General features: G+C 38.6%; 1 protein-coding gene and 1 pseudogene across 1 annotated transcript; both read left to right on the top strand.

The window, feature by feature from the left end:
* The first annotated feature begins 13,115 nt into the window (after positions 1–13,115).
* Positions 13,116–17,295, top strand: LOC127086809 (G-type lectin S-receptor-like serine/threonine-protein kinase At2g19130). The gene has a single exon (XM_051027626.1). The coding sequence runs from the start codon at positions 13,261–13,263 to the stop codon at positions 15,646–15,648; it is 2,388 nt and encodes a 795-aa protein (XP_050883583.1). The 5' UTR covers positions 13,116–13,260; the 3' UTR covers positions 15,649–17,295.
* On the top strand, positions 16,125–22,267 carry LOC127082294 (G-type lectin S-receptor-like serine/threonine-protein kinase At2g19130; annotated as a pseudogene).
* Positions 22,268–22,338: the final 71 nt, after the last annotated feature.

The raw sequence follows: 22,338 nt of genomic DNA, 5'->3' as shown, positions 1-22,338 counted from the left end.
GAAGCGGCAAACAAGAATATCAAGAAGATTGTGCAGAAGATGGTCGTTACGTACAAGGATTGGCATGAGGTGCTGCCTTTCGCTTTGCATGGGTACCGTACCTCAGTACGTACGTCGACCGGGGCAACCCCTTACTCCCTTGTGTATGGTATAGAAGCTGTTCTACCTGTTGAAGTGGAGATTCCTTCTCTGAGAGTTTTGTTGGATGTCAAGCTGGACGAAGCCGAGTGGATTCGAACAAGGTTTAACGAGTTGAGCCTTATCGAGGAGAGACGACTAGCAGCTGTATGTCATGGACAGTTGTATCAGAGAAGGATGAAGCGAGCCTTTGATCAGAAAGTGCGTCCTCGAAGCTATCAAGTCGGTGATCTAGTTTTGAAGAGGATCCTCCCTCCCGGTACAGATAACAGGGGCAAGTGGACTCCTAATTACGAAGGTCCGTATGTTGTGAAGAAGGTTTTCTCCGGTGGGGCCTTGATGCTTACAACTATGGATGGTGAAGATTTTCCGTCTCCTGTCAACTCAGATGTAGTCAAAAAATACTTCGCATAAATTGACCCGCTGGATAAGAAAAAAAAAGAGTCCAGGCAAAAAAGGGCATCCCGACGAACCAAAAAAAAACAGAAAGAAAAGGTTCGGGCAAAAATTAGGGATAAAATAAAAAAAATTTTACACCCGGTAAGTCGAAAACCCGCAAGGGCAGCTTAGGCAAAAATGGGTATCCCGGTGGATTGAAAACCCGAAAGGGCGATCCAGGCAAAAGTTAGGGATTAAAGCGAAGACTACAGTCTGAGTTCGTCTGTACTTCATCAAGCTTTGTCGTCTGCCATCTCGAAAGATGTGATCCATCCAGTCATTCTTCTCAGAAAGCAAGGAGTTGGGAGGGAAACTGATGATCTGTGAGTTATAACAGAATTAGGAAATAGTGGATGCCGTGTTCACATTGCCATTAGGATAGATTTTTCCTTTTATGCGCAATTACCTCTTTCTAGGAATTGCTTCCCGATGTATTTGCCTCTTCAGGCACATTTTCAATCAATAAAAGTCTTTATTCAGATAAATGGCTCTCTTGTTTTTATTTTTACTGTTTTGTTTGCAAAAATGTCCGAATTTTTGATAAGCATTGCATATAAGAACATGAAGGCTACACAATAGCTTGCAGGATGACAAAACATTTGAAAATCATTTTGAATGTTGAGGACACTTGAGCGTATTTTGTCCATGTGTCCCCTGAGGGCATTTTGTTGTGCTGTTTTTTCAGGTTGGCATCTGTGAGGACGTTTCCTCAGCAGATTTTTTCCCAAGCAAGTTTGGAAGCTATTAGAGCTATGTTCCCCTGCGAAGACATCTGTGGATAGTGCCTTCTATTCCCCAACAGATCTAAGGATTACCTATCCTCAACAGGCCTGTATTTTCCATTTCATCCCCGAGTGAGGCAGGTTCATTGAATTTATCTCTAGCATTTATCCCATCTGTGGACTGAAGGATATCCCCCAGCGGAGTTTACCTTTTCCCAGTAGCAGTACTGTTCTCCAACATGAGTGTAAAGTCGCTTTATCATTCCTCAAGCAGAGTTCCCTACAGAGTATTTCCCCAAGAGGAGTCTCCCCACAGAGTCAGAGTATCTGATCATTTCGGCTCCCTAGCCAGGGTTCATTTGCATTTTGCATGTAGTGATCATTGCATCCTCAAAAATTGCGTAGCATTCCCATTCAATATGGAGCATTACGCCATAGAAAATTCAAACATATGCATTCATGTGTTAACTTCACCAGACCGTATCCCCGGCAGAGGCGGATCATTTCATTCAACATCAGCACAGCAAGACTGCTACAGTTGCTCTTGACAGCACTCAGAATTATTTATTCCCCACAGAGGTTTATTTCCTCACCCGATGGTGACAGCAAGTTTGTTTCTCCTCAGTGAGACCCCCAGCAAGTGATCAGCCTTGCTTCAACACATCCCAGATTTTGTTCTTTGTGATACCAGTAAGTGTCATGTCAACACCCGCGTGTGTCTTCTCTTTTTTTGATGTCGGTAAACATCATCTTTCGATGTCGGTAAACATCAAGTATTCACCCAGTCATCAGTAAATGTCTGGTCGTTTTTGATGTCGGTAAACATCATCTTTCGATGTCTGTAAACATCGAGTCTCCACCCAGTCATCGGTAAATGTCTGGTCATTTTTATGGTGTCGGTAAACGCCATTGCTTCGGTGTCGGTAAACATCGAGTCTTTCTTTCAGTCATCGGTAAATGTCTGATAATCCCCAACTAGAAATCCCCAGTAGAGTCATCTGTAAATGTCCCATCTGGTTTCCAGTTGCGAATATTTGTATCTCCCCAATAAATTTCTCATTCCCAGTCATCGGTAAATGTCTGGTCGTTTCTTTGGATGTCGGTAAACATCATCTTTCGACGTCGGTAAACATCGTGTCCCATCCCAGTCATCGGTAAATGTCTGGTCATTCTTTTGATGTCGGTAAACATCATCTTTCGATGGCGGTAAACGCCGAGTCTCATCCCAGTCATCGGTAAATGTCTGGTCGTGAAATCAAGATCCCCAGAAGTCGTCGGTAAACGTCTTGTCTGGTATCACCACAAAGAGTTTATTCCTCCCCAAGTGGAGATGCCATCGGTAAATGGCCCAGTTTTCTTCGATATCAGTAAATATCGAATTCCCAGTTGCAGCAGCCATCGGTAAATGGTCTTGCTAAGTTGACGTCGGTAAATGTCCAGTTTCTTTGAAGCCACCATCGGTAAATGGTCTTGCTTCCTTTCTACATCAAATTTGTTTCCCAGCAGCCATCGGTAAATGGTCATGCTGAAGTTGATATCGGTAAATATCGAAGTTTCCAATTTTAACCATCGGTAAATGGTTTTGTTTTTCAGAAGTTTGTTTCCCAGCCGCCATCGGTAAATGGTCGTGTTGAAGTTGATATCAGTAAATATCAAGATTCCAGCTCCTCAACCATCGGTAAATGGTTTTGCTTTTCTGAAGCTGTCATGCAGTTTGTCATCGGTAAATGGCGTGGTTCTTTTGTATTATATCCAGTCTGTGCAAATTCTACGGTTCTTTGGTATTCAATCCCTGTTTACCCTGAAGGTCTGACAGCCGTTGCTATCATCCGTTCGGGTTCCCAGCTGATTGAATAGGGGCAGCTGTAGCACCTCAAATTTGCACCTATCATTATACATACATTTTCATATTAGGTCATAGCATGTCATGATCCATTGCATAGCATTTGCATTGTCCCTCAGTTGCCTCAAGAGCAAGCAATCAAGAATTAGGTCAAACTAATCTCCTGATCAGTCAACCAAGCAAGCAAAGGAATTTCTCATTGAATCAAGGCCTTGGGGTTTGTCCAACAAGTTCACATGGCTTGGAGGTCTATTTGAAGAGTTCATGTCAAGGGTTGAAGGCTCAGAGGTCAACAGTTCATGCCCAGACAGTCAAAAGTCAAAGAAAGTCAACTGTCAGTCAAAGCAATGGATGGTGGTCATTCTTGTGGAATTTGGGCACCATGGTTAATAATCAAGAGTTCATACAACTTGGGACATCACTTGAAGTCAAGTTCTCAAGGAGTTAGGGTTTGGAATTCATCAGTCAATGCATAATCAGACAAAAACCCTAATAGTCAACTGTTGGTCAACTGTCCATTTAATCAGTGATTGGATGATTGGAATTGGTTTGTGAGAGTTCATTCATGTCCAAATAGTCATCATACATCATGCCAAACACCATCATGGAAGAATTTGAAGCCAGATCAAAATTTCCCAATATGGAAACTGGGCCTGTAACTGAAACCTGCCATAAATGGAAAGTCTTGATCCTCAAACCTACATTTTGATACAAGCCTCAAATGAATTTTTGCCCAACATGAAAGTTGAAGATCTTGTTCTCCCATTTCCAAAAAGTCATAGAACTCTCAATTCCCATGTGTGGTTGGCAAGTTATGATCGAATCGATTTCAGAAAATCTTGAACTTCAAAGGGCCATATCTCCCAAACCGTTTGGCCAAATTTGGTGGGGTTTTTTCCTACAAACCACATTTTTCATCCTCTTTCCAAAAATATAAATTTCATGACCTAAAACCTTACCAATCAAAATGGCATTTTTGGACTTTTTTCATTTAAATTCAAAGTTTGACCAAGAGTTGACTTTTTGACTCAAACATTTTTTCAGCATTTGGCCAATTGGGACAGCTCATAAATGTCATTTAGAGTGTGGTTGCAAAGCCAAATTATGCAGAACATGTGAATCTTGTTTGTTTGCTTGAATTACAAGAAAAGTACCATTGCACCATACTTGTCCATGCCTTGCCTTGTACCTCAAGAGGACAGCAATTATGCAGCATTTTTTGATCATTCTTCTGTCACTTTTGAGGCTTTGTAGTGCAGCCATACTCCAATAGTACATATGGCCATGTTTGTTTACTTGAATTTTGGAAAATGAGTACAAAGCAACCATTGATCCATGTTTCCACACCTTAATTTGTACTATCCAACAGCAGGGCATGGCATGATTTTCTGTCACTAATAGCAGCATTGGAAGCAAGGAGCAAATCACATTGCAGAACTAGCAACCAAAACAGCAGAATAAGCATCACCTCACAAACCTTGCCAAAGTCTGCTACAACAAAATACCATCTGGCCAAAGCAAATAGAAAGGAGGCATTCTGTTTAAAAAAAAACCAACGCCCTAGCAGCAGTCCACCATCCTGTTTTCTGTCATGTGAAACAGCCATCACACAAAACCAAATACACATACTCAAGAAACCATTCTTTGGCTATTTTGAAAAAACAAGAGAAGAAACAGTAGATGAGATAAAAACACACTTTTCTGTCATGGAGAACACTGCTAGCAGTGATCCAACAGCAAAAGTATAGATTCTCATTTGGCATTTTCTTCTAAAGATTACTGTCGCCACATCCAACAGCAAAAAGCAAAAAAAAACTTCCCTTAACCAAACTGCTCACCCTCCAAACAATAGATAACCCTTGGCTCACCCTCTCATTGAACATGCTTTTCCTCAAAGTTGCAGCAACTTAACAGCAGGGCATATTGGTGGGGACTGGTAGTAGCAGCAACAGCAAGAGGGCATGATCAAGAAGGATTCTGCTCAGATCCATTCAGGGGCAACCAACAAACTTCATCTATTCTAACCAAAACCCTTGGCCATCTCCTCAAAAAAACTTGCAGCCACCAAACCAAAAGGACCTAACCCCATTCATTCAAACTCATCACACAAAAAACATCCAACTCACTCACACAAAAGTCTCTTCACACTCACTCCAACTCACCTGGCCTTTGGTATTTTTCTGTCATCAACACAGTAGAACAAACATCCACCAACCTTGCTTGGTAACCAAAACCTCACTTGCCTTTTTCCAACAAAAGCCTGGTCCTTTGCATTTGGTCTAAAGGAAAGCATCCATCCTGCCAAGCCATACCAAAAACAGAAAGACCACACCCTTGGCCATGCTTGAAAAACTATGTCATGACATCCCACTGCAGAAAAACCCTTGGTCAACTCACTCATTGAAAAACTCTCACTTGGCATGTACCTCAAAAAGGATGGCAAGATCCTGCTGACAACAGAAAAAACAGCAAATAGCACAAGGAAGCACGATTTTCCTGCTACTAGCATAACCAAACAAACTCACTTTGCCTGGCTTTTTTTTCTGTCAAAAGTTCTGCAGCAAAATTAACCAACAAACACAAGCCAATTCGATCCTACTTGCATTTCCCAACAAAATACAATGAACCAAACCTAACAGGGCTTTGTACCAAAAAACAACCTCTAATAGCAGGACCTTTGATCCTCTTTCTGTCACTTGAAACAAGAATTAACCACCATCAAGAACACATTGCAGAAAAAGCCTCACTCACTTCCTGCACCTTTTCAAAAAACCTGCTCCAAAGTTCCTAGAACCAAAGCCTTTGCTTAATTGCAAAAACAACTTTGCCATGCTTCTAACAGTAGATGAAATACCATCCCTTGTCATCAAAATTAGTAGCAGCAGCATGACCTAACCCTGCTATTTTTGGCATCCCACATCTTCTGTCCAAAAGCTACCCTAATCACATGACAGGACTGGTTCATTGAAAACTCATCTGGGCACTTTGCATTTTTCCTGTCCAAGAACAACAGCAGACCAAGAAGACACAAGGCAACCTAGCAGCAAACTGGACTCCTCTTTTTTCTGTCAAAACCAAGCATCCATGAGCCAAGTGCTTTGTGCCACTCAACTACAGGGAGCTTCATGATCATCTGTTTCACCATCAAGCCATCAAATACTAGCTGAATCTCTACTGCCCTTCAGGTTTGATAAAAACTCGACCTCCCTACTTTGTTAAATTATGGTATATTTTCAAAAGGGCTTTCTATGCTGGTTATCAGGATGTGCTTATTTTTTGAATTGGTTGTGTGTGCATGAAGATATTTGAAAAAACAAGTTTGATATTAGAATATGTTTTTGCTCGATTCTTGACTTTTGTGTGGTTTTAGTGGAAATCAATGGTAGATTCATGTTGGCCTTGCCATGATGATCATCTCCAGGTGTTCAATTTTTATTTTTGGATGAGATTGTGAAATCATGATTTTGGATATGAACCCTAATCCCAATTTGCCCAGAATTGCCCCCCATTTTCGTGTGCCTCCCTCCAGCCAATCAAAACATTCCATTTGCTGCCCAAAACGACTGTGTTTTGATAAGTGGATTCAAATATTACAAAAATGCCATTCTTGCTTCATTTATTTCACATTTTATGACCAATCTTCCAAAATTCCTAACTTGCTCAATTTTAATCCAATTTGAATGGGATTTTTTGTGTTGTGTTCATCATGATCTCTACTTTTTTATCATTATTTTTCCAGAATTTTTGGATGGATGGTTTTTAAATGGCCTTAGGGTTTGTGACATGTGACCAAATTTTGTACATCTTGCCAAAACCTTTGTGAAATGATGATACTTTATCCAATGGCTCCCAAATTTTTTGTGCTTAAACTAGACACATTCATGGTGATTTTGGTATAAAGTTTGTGCATTTATCATTTATGGATTGAGAGTTATGATTTTCTGAAGTTATGTGTTATATTTGGTGCTATACCATGATTATGCATTTTCCCAATTTTTGCTCACATACTTCCTCTCATCCAATTGACCCCAAATTTTGCATGAATCATCTATCATATGTCTAGCTTGTGTATGAATTTTCTTGGAATTAATCTTGCTTTTTTCCATTTGATTGAGAATTTTCTTCCCTGCCTAGTCATTAGTTGACTTTTTGTGACACATGTTCCCATTTCATTTGTGAAATTCTCATACTCTATTAGATGGACATGAAATTTTGCATGAGATAACTAGACATCCTCATCTTTGCCATGGCTTTAGTCCCATTCATTTATCATACACCATTCTTGACTTATGATTTTTCTAAGTTGATGCATGTTTGGTTGACTTCATTGAGCATGTTCAAATGAGCTTTGACTTTCTGATTTTCATTGACTGCCTTCCACTTGCCCAAATGGGATGAAATTTGACATGCTTACCATGCTATGTGTTAGGTTTGATCATGATTTATTTGGTGATTTTTGGAAAATGTTTTGATTGGTTTCGAGTCAAGTCTTTCTGTTGACTTCTATGGGTTTCTGTTTGATCTAATTGGTTCATGAAATGATGATAGTGATTGGTATGGATGTGAATCCAATTGGTTGTGTTTCCTAATTGTTTGAACATGATTTTGGATACTTGCCCCTTGCTGTTTGAACTTTCCCATTCACTTTTGACCCTAGGCTTGCCCTAGTGGTCCTGTGACTCACCTTTGAGTTTGTGATTTCAGGTTGACCATCAAATGGCCATTGAGACCAATTCTTTTGACTGAGCTTGCTTGAACATTGTTGTCTAACACCTTTGTTTTGTAGGTGGCTTGGCTCACATGCCATAAGCCTTGTGCCTTGCACATCCATGTGCCTCCAATTGACTGTTGGTTTCTGTTTCTGTTTGTTTTGTTTGAAGTTGCATACTAACATCTGCTTGACTGTTTCAGGTGCTTTAGTTGCTTAGTTCCTTGTGAACTTTTTGCTTTGCTTTGCCTGTATAAGCAATTTGCATTGAGGTATGCCTCCTTTACTTCATGTAGTCTGGAAGACCTGGCCTGTTACTTGGCCAGGCAACTGTCTGAAGTCCTCCTTAAGAGGCAATGTTTGTGATTGTTTACTTTTGTCCTTGCATAGAGTCAAAGTCCTCCTAAGTGAAGAGGCAATTGGTGGAAGGTAGGGATATGCAATCTATCCCCCACTATTCAGTGTGTCATCTGCTTTGCTCACACCATCGTGTTGATGCATTGCAGATACAAACCCAAGATCTTGTACAACTGTACAGTTGAGTCAGTTTTAATGTGTAGAGGGGTTCCCACTTTCTGAACCCACACATTCTTGTCTTGAGCTCTCCCAGGCCAGGGATAAGAGCTGTGAGGTCTCATCCTCACTTCATCCTTTCATCTGCTTCACCTTAGCCCCTCAATGGCAAGGTTAAGAGCACATTCACCCAGTTCCAGAGGTTTGTTTGTTGAGGTTGATATGACCCCTTGACTAAAACCTAACCCTTGTTTGAGCCACTTGTTTGTGTATAGCGTGTGCTATCTGTGCTTGTAGGATTGTTTGACTTGCTTCCTGTGCAAGTTAGGATAGTTTGACTTGCTTCCTGTGCAAGTTAGGATTAGTTTAGACTTGCTCCCTGTGCAAGTTAAGTGTGTGTGTGGCTTGCTTCCTGTGTGAGCCATGCTTAGGATAGGTTGGCCCGCGTGCCGTTTAGCTAGAAACCATAACTTAGGGTTGATTTTGCATGACAACATCTAGGCTCGAGTCGTAGTCTCCCTAGAGTTGTGTCTCCCTCTGTTATCTGGTTAGGCTAGTCCTTTATCCCTGCGTAGGGGAACTACATCGCCCTGATCTTCATACCAGATGAAGTATGTAGGCAGGAGATTGAGCTGATCTCTCCGGGCGCCCTTTTCTTTTGTGTGTGTTGTTTGATCTTTGCTAGGCTCGAGTCCCCGTACTCCTTAGCATTTGCTGTCTGTTTGTGTGCGTTTGACAGTTATAGGCTGAGTCCCCGACTCCCTATCTATCTGTTGTGTTGTTTAGGTTCGGATGTCAATGTAAGTCCAGTGATTGGCATTTGGGCTCCACGTTTGCCTCTTTGCGTGTGTTTAGGTTCGGATGCTGACATAAGTCCAGCGATTGGCAGTCGGGCTCCACGTTTGCCTTTGTCTTGTTTTGTTTGTGTGCGTGTCAGCCGAGCTACGAATGCTCTGATTCTTCTCTCGTCCGAGAAGATACGTATGCATAGGATGCGATATCCTAGCGAGCATGTGTCGTTTCCCCAGTCCGAACTACTTCGACTCTGATGTCTATGCCTGATAGACTAAGTAGGCCCAGGATACGACATCCTGCCGAGTCAGTTTCAGTCAGTTTCTTTTGTCTCTTTCAGCCAGTGTGTGTGAGTTTGAGCAGTGTTTAGCAACCATTTTCCTTCCTATTGTGCGTGGATCCCGTAGAGTACTACGGATGCGTAGGGGTGCTAATACCTTCCCTTCGCATAACCGACTCCCGAACCCATTCTCTTTGGTCGCGAGACCATGTTCTTTTCCAGGTTTACTCTGAGCGTTTCCTTTCCCTCTTCTGGGATAAATAACGCACGGTGGCGGCTCTGTTGTTCTTTCTTTTCCCGCCGGTTTTTCGCGCGATGCGACAGATGCGTCTTGAGAAAATGGTGGAGGAGTCCGATATTATGCAAGGGTCCGTTCGTAGTATAGATTTTGATGAAGGTGTTTTCGGAGCTGCTCAGTTCGAAATAATTGCAAAGGAGGACTTCCAACAACTTTTTGAACACACCGAATTGGGCATCGCTGTCATTCATACATACATATGGTACTCCGATCAATCTATAATTTACTTAGTTGAACAATTTATTTACACATTTCAATGAGTAGTCTAATGTTTATTATGTTTCTATTTAAGGTATATGTATGTAACATTGATGCGGGGAACTGAATTGTGTAACCGTTTCAATTTTATTGCTGCTTCCCGTATCAATGCAACGTTAATAACGAATAATCCAACATCCGTAAAGAATGATCTAGTCGATAGATTCATGGCGGCCGGCGATAATACTACACCCAGTTTGTATTTTTTACCGTTTAATTCTGGCAACGGGTTAGATTTTCTTTCTAATAATTTCATTCTAATCTATGTATATCTTTTACGTAGAAAATTTTCATTCATCTAAATTTTTGTTTTATTTTACAGTGGTCACTGGGTGTTGGTTGCTATGGATCTTTCGAGACTAATAGTGTATTATCTCGATTCTTTATCGGGTGATTGGAGTAAATATCCGAATATGAAGAAGACGGTTGACGCGTAAGTGAAATTCCCCTAAATATTCGTGTGTATTTGTATATTTAATTATGTCTGTCAGATTGATCTCAATATACGTTTTTATTTTGTTAGGGCAATAATAAAATTTAGATTGAAAAAGAAATACCGCAATAGGAAGGACATTACCTGGATCAGAGTTCAGGTATATATTAAGTATCTTATTTTTGCTTATAATAGTGTTTGTTTTTTTGCTTATAATAGTGTTTGTAAGAAATTAACTATATATATATTGTTTGTTTTTCTGTGTAGTGTCCTCAGCAAAATAATTCGGTCGATTGCGGATTTTTTGTATTGAGATTTATGAGAGACATCATTGCGTTGAATCGTATAGACATCCCAAAAATGGTATGGAATAATAACTTAGGGTTTATTTTAATATTATCGAATATTTCATCTAATTTGTTACTAAATCATGAATATGTTTTATTCTCTTAATTGTAGTACTTTGAGGAATACAAAACTTACTCAAGAGCAAATTTGGATGAAATCAAGGATGAATTGTGTCAATTCATTGTTGATCAAAGAATCATATAGCTAGGTTGTATATTGTTGTACATATATGTATGGAATGTTGTTGTTGTATGCTGTTGTTGTATATATGTTGTATATTGTTGTTGTAATTTTACTAAATCATGAATATGTTGTTGTATATTGTTGATCAAAGAATCATATATTAATGTTGTATATATGGAGGATTAATGTTGTATATAAATGGATTCATGTTGTATATATCAATGGATTAATGGTGTATAACATTGGATTAAAGGATGAAATAAATATGAATTTTACACTTTTGCAGCATGCGAACAGGTTACCAATTAAATATCCACTGTTTTTCAAACAATTTTTTTTAAAATAACTAACACTTTAGAGGGCGCTTTGTCCAGAAAGCGCCCTCTAAACACTTTACATTGACAACTTTAGAGGGCGCTTTATCCTGAAAGCGCCCTCTAAACACTTTACATTGACAACTTTAGAGGGCGATTTTTCCTGAAAGCGCCCTCTAAACACTTTACATTGACAACTTTAGAGGGCGCTTTTTCCTGAAAGCGCCCTCTAAACACTTTACATTGACAACTTTAGAGGGCGCTTTTTCCAGAAAGCGCCCTCTAAGGTGTCCCTTTATGGACCACTCCAGAGGGCGCTTTTTTCTGAAAGCGCACTATAATGTGGCCACTTTAGACAGCGCTTTCTCCAGGAAAACAAAGCGCTGTCTTTACCTATGCCAGCGCCAGATTAGAGGGCGCTTTAAAGCGCTGTTATAGGCCAAAAAAAGCGCCCTCTTTTCCCTTATTTGGCGTAGTGAAAGGATGAAGAATTACTTGGTTTTGAAGTACACTATCTCAGTGCGTTTGAAGCACAAATATATCTTGCTAATTATACACGTCCTTATATATTATTTACTGTTAATCTATTAGCAAAATATAGTGCATCACCTGCACGAAGACATTGGAAGAAATTCAAACATATATTTTGTCATCTTAGGGATACAATGGACATGAGAAAGCATCCCAAATTAGAATTAACAGGTTATGCATATACAAATTACTTGTTAAATCCTTATAATTGTAGATCACAAACAGGTTATTTATTTATTTATGATGGTACAACTATTTCATGGAGATTTGCGAAACAAACTATAACAACAATTTTATCTAATCATGCAGAACTTTTAGCATTACATGAAGCAAGTTGAGAATGCGTTTGCTTGAGATCTCTAATTCAACACATACAACAAAATTGTGGTTTGTCATCTAGAAAAATAAATACAACAATCATATATGAAGATAATATTGTATTTATTTCTTAATTGCAAGATTGCTACATCAAAGGAGACTAAATAAAACACATTTCTCCAAAGTTCTTTTTCATGCATGATTTTCACAAGATTAGTGATACAAACATCCAACAAATCCGTATATATATTTTCTCAAAGTCACTCCCAAATAGAACTTTTAACCAACTAGTACAAAAGATTAGTCTTCATCGTCGAAGAAATGACCATTCAACTAAGGGGGAGAAATAAATTTATCTTAAAAGAATATTGTACTCTTTTTTCTTTACTAGATTTTTTTCCACTAGTTTTTTTTCTAATAAGGCTTTAACGAAACATATTCTAAACCAACATTCAATTGGGGGTGTTATTAATAACAAATGTAAAATATAACTATCTTCCAAATAATTTTCTTTCTTACGTATAATAATTTGTATTGATTAGTATCAAGGCAGTTCCCTCACAAGAAAATGATTCTGGATGTCTATTAATAAATGGATTTCATATTGATTCTTCTTTCATTACATATGATCATTAAATAGAACTTATATTGTATTTGAAATACATACTTATAATATAATAATATAATAAGATATCTTTTTATTATTATTTTATTCATTTTCATAACACATTCAATTTTTTTAAATAAATCTCACTTAATTTTTTATATTATTACATATTTTTCAATTATTTAAACTATTCATCAACATTTTTTAAATATTAATTATTTTTTATCCAATTAAAATGAAAAAACTATTGTTCTTTACTGTGAGAACGTTAACCTATTAGAGTGCCCTTTTTTAGTATCAATTATCTACGAAATCTAAAAACAATGGTCATGGAATTAATGAAAACACGATAAAAAGAATATTGGTTCCATTCTAGTGACCAGTTTCTAATTTAAAAGAGAGTAGTGAATAATACAAAAACGTTGACTATTCTTCTGACCAAAAAAACAAAAACATTGAATATTCTTCCATTCTTTGTCTGATCCACAGCAATCAACTTTTCTATAGTTTCTCCATTGAAGTTGCTCATTGAAGACATGGCCATGTTCAAAACAACAAAACCATTGTTTTGGTTTTCTCTTCTCAACCTCTTCTTCTCTATACACTTCCATCCTTCTCTTGCAGCTTTAACAACCATCTCTGCAAACCAATCTCTCTCTGCTTACCAAACTCTAGTCTCTAAAGGAGGAAGATTTGAATTGGGTTTCTTTAAACCAGGTAATTCCTCTAACTACTACATAGGCATATGGTACAAAAAGGTTAGCCAACAAACAATTGTTTGGGTTGCCAACAGAGACAATCCTGTCTCTGATAAAAACACTGCAACCTTAAAAATCTCAGCTGGTAATTTAGTTCTATTAGACGAGTCTTCAAAACAAGTTTGGTCCACAAACATGAGTTTTCCTAAGTCAGTTTCTGTTTCAGCTATTCTCTTAGATAGTGGAAATCTTGTTTTGAGAAATAGGCCTAATGATGATGCATCAGATCCTCTATGGCAGAGTTTTGATCATCCAGCAGATACATGGCTTCCCGGTGGCAAAATTCGTCTAGACAAGAAAACAAAGAAGCCTCAGTATCTCACTTCATGGAAGAATAAGGAAGATCCCGCAACGGGTCTTTTCTCTTTGGAACTAGACCCGAAAGGAACAAGTGCGTATTTAATTCTTTGGAATAAGTCTGAAGAGTATTGGACAAGTGGACCTTGGAATGGAAGTATTTTTAGTCTTGTTCCTGAGATGACGTTAAATTACATTTACAATTTATCATTTGTGTCGAATGAGAATGAGAGCTATTTAACTTACTCCGTGTATAACCCTTCCATTATATCGCGGTTTGTGATGGATATATCCGGGCAGATCAAGCAACTATCATGGTTGGAAAGTATAGAAGAGTGGAATCTGTTTTGGGCGCAGCCGAGAGCACAGTGTGAGGCTTATTCTTTCTGCGGTGCATTTGGGATCTGCAATGAAAACTCACTGCCTCATTGTAGTTGTTTGAGAGGTTTTGAGCCCAAGTCAGTGTCTGATTGGAATATGGAGGATCACTCAAGTGGGTGTATCAGAAGAACAAGTTTTCAATGTGAGGGTTCCGATCCCTCTAATAAGGATAATTCCGCGTTCCTTGCAATGACCAACATGGCATTACCTACTCATGCACAATCTGTGGGGTTAGGGAATGCCGATGAATGTAAATTAACTTGTTCGAAAAACTGCTCCTGCACTGCTTTTACATATGATAGGAATGGATGTTCAGTTTGGTTGGGAGACCTCATAAATCTACAACAATTGTCTTCTGATGATAGTAGTGGACAAACTTTGTATGTCAAACTTGCACCAGAAGAAACTGTTTATGCTAGTGAAAACAGATATCGAGAGAGGGTGATTATTGGTGCTGCTGTGGGTGCGGTTGTTGGCATAGGGATACTCTTATGCCTTCTATTGTTTTTCATTTTTAGGCGAAGAAAGAGAATGCTTGTAAATGCAAAGCTTTTAGATGGTTTTATGGTGGAATTTCAGTACAAGGATTTGCAAAATGTGACAGAGAATTTCTCTGAGAAATTGGGAGGAGAAGGAGGTTTTGGTTCGGTTTTCAAAGGAACATTAACTGATTCAAGTGCTGTAGCAGTGAAGAAGCTAAAGGGTGTTAGCCAAGGAGAGAAAAAGTTCAGAACAAAAGTGAGTATAATAGGGACATTAATACATGTTAATCTTGTTCGCATTCGTGGATTCTGTTCAGAAAGTACAACCAAACGGTTTCTGGTTTATGATTACATGCCAAATCTTTCCTTGGATTTCAAGTTATTTGGGAACAACAATTCTGAGGTGCTGGGATGGAAAATGAGATACCAAATCGCTCTTGGAATTGCAAGAGGACTAATTTACCTCCATGAGAAATGCGAAGAATGTATCATACACGGAGATATAAAGCCGGAAAACATTCTCCTTGACGCTGATTTTAGTCCAAAAGTTTCCGACTTTGGTCTAGCTAAGCTAATTGGACGGGATTTCAGCAGAATCGTTACAACCATGAGCGGAACAAGAGGTTATCTTGCTCCAGAGTGGTTATCTAGGGCTGCTATCACAGCGAAAGCCGATGTTTACAGCTACGGAATGATGCTTTTTGAGGTTGTATCAGGTAGGAGGAACTCCGATCCATCTCTAGATGGTGAAGATATTTTCTTTCCTACCTTGGCTGCAAAAATAGTTAACGAAGGTGGTAGTGTTCTTACCGTTTTGGACCCTAGGTTGGAGGGAAATGCTGACATTGAAGAGGTTACTCAAATGATAATAGTTGCTTCTTGGTGTGTCCAAGAAAGTGAAACTCAGAGGCCAACGATGCGTCAGGTACTTCAAATTCTTGAGGGAATTTTGGATGTGAATGTGCCACCAATTCCAAGATTCAATCAAGTGTTTGAAGATAACTAAAAGCAATATCTGATAGATAGCTTTAAGTCTTTGGCAGAAAATTAAAATGGATTGTTGTATCTGTTGTTATTTGTTACTCTATCGATTTTATTGTAATGTTAGTATTTTATTTCAAATAGCTGTTTCTGTACTCATTAATCTGATATAGAAAGGGTAGGCATGCTCTGAATAACCACGTAAAGACACATTCTGACATGTTTCTCTGGATGCTATAAGCAATGAGCAAAGCATAGTCTCTTACCATGATCAAAAGATGAATCTGGCAAAGCATCATCTGGTCGTACTACCTATACGCGATCATTTTATTGATCATGTAGACCACGCAAAGGTCAACTCTTCTTGTTCTTATGGTAATCTTATACTATGAAAGGTCGATTAATTTGGCTCAACTTCAGAATTTTCTAGTGTGGCCCTAATAGGACACAATCAACTTGAAATAAGTTGATGGTAGTCTAGTACAATACGACTCATGAGTCATGACAATAAGGTCACTAGTCCCTCTTTCTCAAAGTTTCTCAGTTGAAGTTTCTCGACGAAGACATGAAATTTACAACTGATGAAAATGACTTAAAACTGATCCACAATGACCTTAATATGTGGAAGAGCAGCCACTAGGCACTCTTCATTACCACAATTATCTTTATATATAGTTTCTCCATTGAAGAGTTTTAGCCATATTATTCAATATGATGAAACCATGGTTCTGGCTTTCTCTTCTTAACCTCTTCTTCTCTATACACTTCTATCCTTCTCTTGCAGCTTTAACAACCATCTCAACAAACCAATCTCTCTCTGCCGACCAAACTCTTATCTCTAAAGGAGGATCTTTGAACTCGGTTTTTTCAAACCAGGTAATTCCTCCTCTAAGTACTACATAGGAATATGGTACAAAAAGGTTAGCCAACAAACAATCCTGTCTCTGACAAAAACACTGCCACCTTAAAAATCTCAGCTGGTAATTTAGTTCTATTAGACGAGTCTTCAAACCAAGTTTGGTCGACAAACATGAGTCTTCCTAAGTCAGTTTCTGTTTCAGCTATTCTCTTAGATAGTGGAAATCTTGTTTTGAGAAATAGGCCTAATGATGATGCATCAGATCCTCTATGGCAGAGTTTTGATCATCCAACAGATACATGGCTTCCTGGTGGCAAAATTAGGCTAGACAAGAAAACATATCAGCCTCAGTTTATTACTTCATGGAAGAATAGCGAAGATCCTTCAACCTGTCTTTTCTCTTTGGAACTAGACCAGAAGGAAAAAAATTCTCTCTTCGTTGGAACAAGTCTCAAGAGTATTGGACAAGTGGACCTTGGAATGGACATAATTTTAGTGATGTTCCCGAGATGAGTATCTACAATTTTTCATTTGTGTCGAACGAGAACGAAAGCTATTTCACTTACTCCATTTACAACGATTCAATTATATCTCGACTTATGGTGGATATGTTAAGATTTATTTATTTATTTAAGAATTGTTTCTGTTTAAAACTAATGGCAGTTGCTAAAACCTGGTCTTTAGGAATTGTTTGTTAGTTGGTTAGTGGATAGCTAGTTTTTAGGAAAACTGGAAAAAGCGGTTACACTTTGTAATGCCTACAAAAGGGACCTATTTTTATGAATAAAATTATCCAGTATTTTGTTTCTCTTATATCAGTGGTATCGTTACGTGAAAGGGATTGCAGTGAGAAAAAAAAATAGTGCAAGGGAGAGAACCAGGAAAAGCTGTAATTTTTTTCTCACAAATGACTTCAGAAAATGGCTTTGTGCAAGCAGCTATTCCACGCTTTGATGGTCACTATGACCATTGGAGCATGCTCATGGAGAACTTCTTGAGATCCAAAGAATACTGGACGGTTGTTGTTTCTGGCGTAGCAGAACCTGCAGCAGATGTTGAGTTGTCAGACGGGCAAAAGACGGAGCAGGAAGGACTAAAGCTGAAGGATCTCAAAGCAAAGAATTATCTTTTCCAAGCAATTGATCGATCAATTTTGGAAACCATTCTTTGCAAGGACACTGCAAAGCATATTTGGGATTCCATGAAGAAGAAATACCAAGGTACAACAAGAACAAAGAGGCAGCAGCTTCAATCACTTCGTTCGGAGTTTGAATTACTTCGAATGAAATCAGGAGAGTCAGTTACAGACTACTTTTCAAGGATGATGGCTATCGTTAATAAGATGCGGATTCATGGAGACAAGACAACAGATGTCACCGTTGTTGAGAAGATTCTTCGATCCTTGACACCAAAATTTAATTTTGTTGTCTGTTCGATAGAAGAAGCAAATGATGTGGATGAACTTTCAATTGATGAATTGAAAAGTTCCTTGTTGGTTCATGAGAAAAAAATTAACCAGCAGGAGAAAGAAGAACAAGCATTGAAGGCCGTATCCGAAAATCACACCATATCTAGTGGAGGTGATAAAGGACGAGATAGAGGAAGACATCGAGGCAGAGGAGGCAAAAATAACTATGATCGGGTGAACCAACAAAATTATCAGCATCAAGAAAGTTATTTTCAAGGAAGAGGAAGAGGACGTGGAGGCCATCAATTAACAAAGTCATTAAACAAGTCCAATATTGAATGCTACAGATGCCATAAGTATGGCCATTACAAGTCAGAATGCAGAACAAATTTGAGATATCAAAGAGGAGAAAAATCCAACTTTGCAGAAAGAGAGGAAGAGGTGTCTCTTCTAATGGTGTGTCACGTGAAGGAAGAAATTCAACCAAACTTGTGGTATTTGGATACTGGCTGCAACAATCATATGTGTGGCGATAAGAAGGCATTCTCTGACTTAGACGAATCATTTCGCAGCACTGTTAAATTTGGTGACAACTCTACTGTGTCTGTCATGGGAAAAGGAACAATTGGCATTCATACCAAAAAAAAGATTATGTTCAAACTATTTCTAATGTTCTTTTTGTTCCAGATTTGAAAACAAATTTACTAAGTGTTGGTCAGCTTCAAGAAAAGGGATATGGAATCTATGTCAAAAATGGAGTTTGCAGAATTGAAGATGAAAAATTGGGTTTGATAGCTCAAGTGAACATGACAGCTAATAGAATGTTTCCATTGTATCTACAAGACAATACTCAATCATGTCTTTCTGCAAGGTTAAAAGAAAAGGAATGGCTTTGGCACTTTCGCTACGGGCATCTTAGTTTTGGTGGGTTAAAGACTTTACAACAAAAGAATATGGTGACAGGTCTTCCTCAAATCACAATCCCCTCTGAAGTTTGTGAAGAGTGTGTCGTTAGCAAACAACACCGGAATCAATTCCCACAAGGAAAATCATGGAGGGCAAAGGCTACACTAGAGCTTGTTCATTCAGATATATGCGGACCAATTACTCCATGTTCCAATGGAGGCAAGAGGTATATAATTACTTTCATTGATGATTTTAGTCGTAAAGTCTGGGTTTATTTCTTGCAAGAAAAATTTGAAGCATTTCTAGCATTTAAAAGCTATAAAGCATTGGTTGAAAAAGAGGTAGACAATCCAATCAAAGTTCTGCGCACAGATCGCGGTGGAGAATATTGTTCACATGAATTTGCAAATTTTTGTGAGACTCATGGAATCAAAAGGCAGCTTACCGCAGCTTATACGCCCCAACAAAATGGCGTATGTGAGAGGAAAAATCGCACTATTATGAATATGGTGCGTAGCATTTTGTCAAGGAGTTGTATTCCAAAACGTTTTTGGCCAGAAGCTATCAACTGGAGCATACATGTACTGAACAGAAGTCCCACACTTGTTGTTCAAAATATGACATCGGAAGAAGCATGGAGCGGAAGAAAACCAGTTGTACACTATTTCCGAGTTTTTGGGTGTATCGCTTATGCTCATATTGCAGATCATAAGAGAAAAAAGCTAGACAGCAAGGGAGAAAAATACATATTTCTTGGTGTTAGCGATGCATCAAAAGCTTACAAATTATACAATCCAAGCACCAAGAAAATTGTCATTAGCCGTGATGTAGTCTTTGATGAAGAAGCAACCTGGTCATGGAAAGAAGATGAGGCTAAACAATATATCCCAATAGCCGGCGATGATAATGAGGAAAGGGAGAAACCTATGGAAAATGTGCAAGTAGTAGAAGGAAATCAGAATGTTCCTATAGCCGATCAAAGTCCACTTGTAGCGGAATCACAAAGGCCTCAACGTCATAGAAGAAGACCTGCATGGATGGAAGATTATGAGGTTACTGGAGTTGACCAAGGTGAGGATGTACTTACACATTTTGCTCTCTTTTCAGATTGTGATCCTACTACTTTTGAAGTTGCTATCAAGGAATCAAAATGGAAAAAGGCTATGGATGCAGAAATTGCATCAATAGAAAAAAATGATACTTGGGAGCTATGTGATCTACCAAATGGACAGGAAACCATTGGTGTGAAATGGGTTTTCAAAACAAAGCTAAATGAGAAGGGCGAAGTTGACAAGTATAAGGCTCGTTTGGTCGCCAAGGGATACAAGCAACGGTACGGGATTGATTACACAGAAGTTTTCTCTCTAGTTGCAAGGCATGACACAATCAGATTAGTGGTTGCATTAGTGGCACTACAATCTTGGCAGATTTTCCAGCTTGATGTCAAATCGGCATTCTTGCATGGATACTTGGAAGAACAGGTATATGTCGATCAACCTCCTGGCTATGTAAAGGTTGGATTAGAACATAAAGTTTATAAATTGAAGAAAGCTCTCTACGGACTAAAACAAGCTCCACGAGCTTGGTATAGTCGCATTGAAGCTTATTTTCTGAAAAAGGGTTTTCATAAATGTCCATATGAGCACACACTTTTTGTTAAAAGGGGAGATATCGAGAAAATGCTCATTGTGTGTTTATATGTTGATGATCTTATATTTACTGGAAATGATGATGCCATGATGAAAGAATTCAAGATATCTATGATGAGTGAATTTGAAATGTCTGACCTTGGTATGATGCATTACTTCCTTGGCAAAGAAGTAGTGCAATCAACTTATGGGATCTTTATTTCCCAAAGGAAGTATGTGCAAGATATTTTGGACAGATTTAAAATGCAGGACTGTAATCCTATAAGCACTCCAACCGAGTTTGGCTTGAAGCTAAACAAAGATCATGATGGAAAGAAAGTGGACAACACACTTTACAAGCAAATTGTTGGCAGCTTAATGTACGTAACAGCAACGAGGCCTGACATAATGTATTCTGTGAGCTTAATAAGCAGATATATGGAGAGTCCAACAGAAATGCATTTGTTAGCTGCCAAGAGAATTCTTCGTTATTTACAAGGAACTAAAGATTTTGGACTGTTCTACAAGAAAGGTAAAAAGTTGGAATTATTCGGGTTTTCGGATAGTGATTATGCAGGAGATCAAGATGATAGAAGAAACACATCTGGCTATGCTTTCTTGTTGGGGACAGGGGCTGTTTCATGGTCTTCTAAGAAGCAACAAATTGTCACTCTGTCATCCACAGAAGCTGAATTCATTGCTGCAACAGCTTGTGCTTGTCAAGCTATTTGGTTGAGACGGATTCTTGAAGAGCTACGGTCAAAACAAGTTGAAGCTACCACAATTTTTTGTGACAACAACTCAGCAATCAAACTTTCCAAGAATCTTGTACTACATGGTAGAAGTAAACACATTGATGTGAAATATTATTTTCTAAGAGATCTTAGCAATGATGGAACAATTAAATTGATTTATTGTAAGAGTGAAAATCAGGTTGCAGACATTTTGACCAAGCCCCTAAAGCCTGCTGCATTTTTCAAGCTTCGAAGTATGCTAGGAGTTTGTTCGGTAATGGAGACAAAATAAAGAAAGAAGTTTGTGCTTGTTTCTAAACTGATAGTATCTGCAGATATCAGTTTAAGGGATGGTGTTAAGATTTATTTATTTATTTATTTGTTTTAGAATTGTTTCTGTTTAAAACTAATGGCAGTTGCTAAAACCTGGTCTTTAGGAATTGTTTGTTAGTTGGTTAGTGGATAGCTAGTTTTTAGGAAAACTGGAAACAGCGGTTACACTTTGTAATGCCTACAAAAGGGACCTATTCTTATGAATAAAATTATCCAGTATTTTGTTTCTCTTATATGAGGATATCTCGGGGAAGATCGAGCAATACACGTGGTTGAAAAGTTCCAATAAGTGGAACCTGATTTGGTCACAGCCAAGAAAACAATGTGATGTTTATTCTTTCTGCGGTGCATTTGCAATATGTGATGACAACTCATTTCCTTATTGTACCTGTTTGAGCGGTTTTGAGCCAACTTCAGTTACTGATTGGAACCAGCAGGATCACTCAGGTGGGTGTATCAGGAAAGATAGTTTGCAATGTAACGGTCTCAAATCCTATAATAACGACATGTTTGTCGAAGTCCCCAACGTGGCATTAGCTCCACAAGCACTATTTTCAGGGGATGAAGCGAGATGTAGATCAACTTGCCTGGAAATATGCCCCTACATTGCATATACATATAACAGGAATGGATGTGCTATTTGGTCGGTAGACCTCATGAATATACGACGATTGTCTAGTGATGATAGTAATGGCGAAACTTTGTATATCAAACTTGCTAGTGAAAGCAGTTATCTGGGGAGGGTTACCATGTTGTGCGCGCGGTTGTTGGCATAGGGATGATTGGGATGATGCTGTAGCTTTAAGTCTTTGACAGAAAACTAGGAGGGCTGATTGTCTGTAATGTA

The sequence above is a fragment of the Lathyrus oleraceus genome, chromosome 5 (assembly GCF_024323335.1).
Source record: "Lathyrus oleraceus cultivar Zhongwan6 chromosome 5, CAAS_Psat_ZW6_1.0, whole genome shotgun sequence".
In the NCBI taxonomy this organism is placed as follows: domain Eukaryota; kingdom Viridiplantae; phylum Streptophyta; class Magnoliopsida; order Fabales; family Fabaceae; genus Lathyrus; species Lathyrus oleraceus.
The sequence above is the reverse complement of the archived record's forward strand: the minus strand, read 5'-3'. Positions and strand labels throughout refer to the sequence as shown.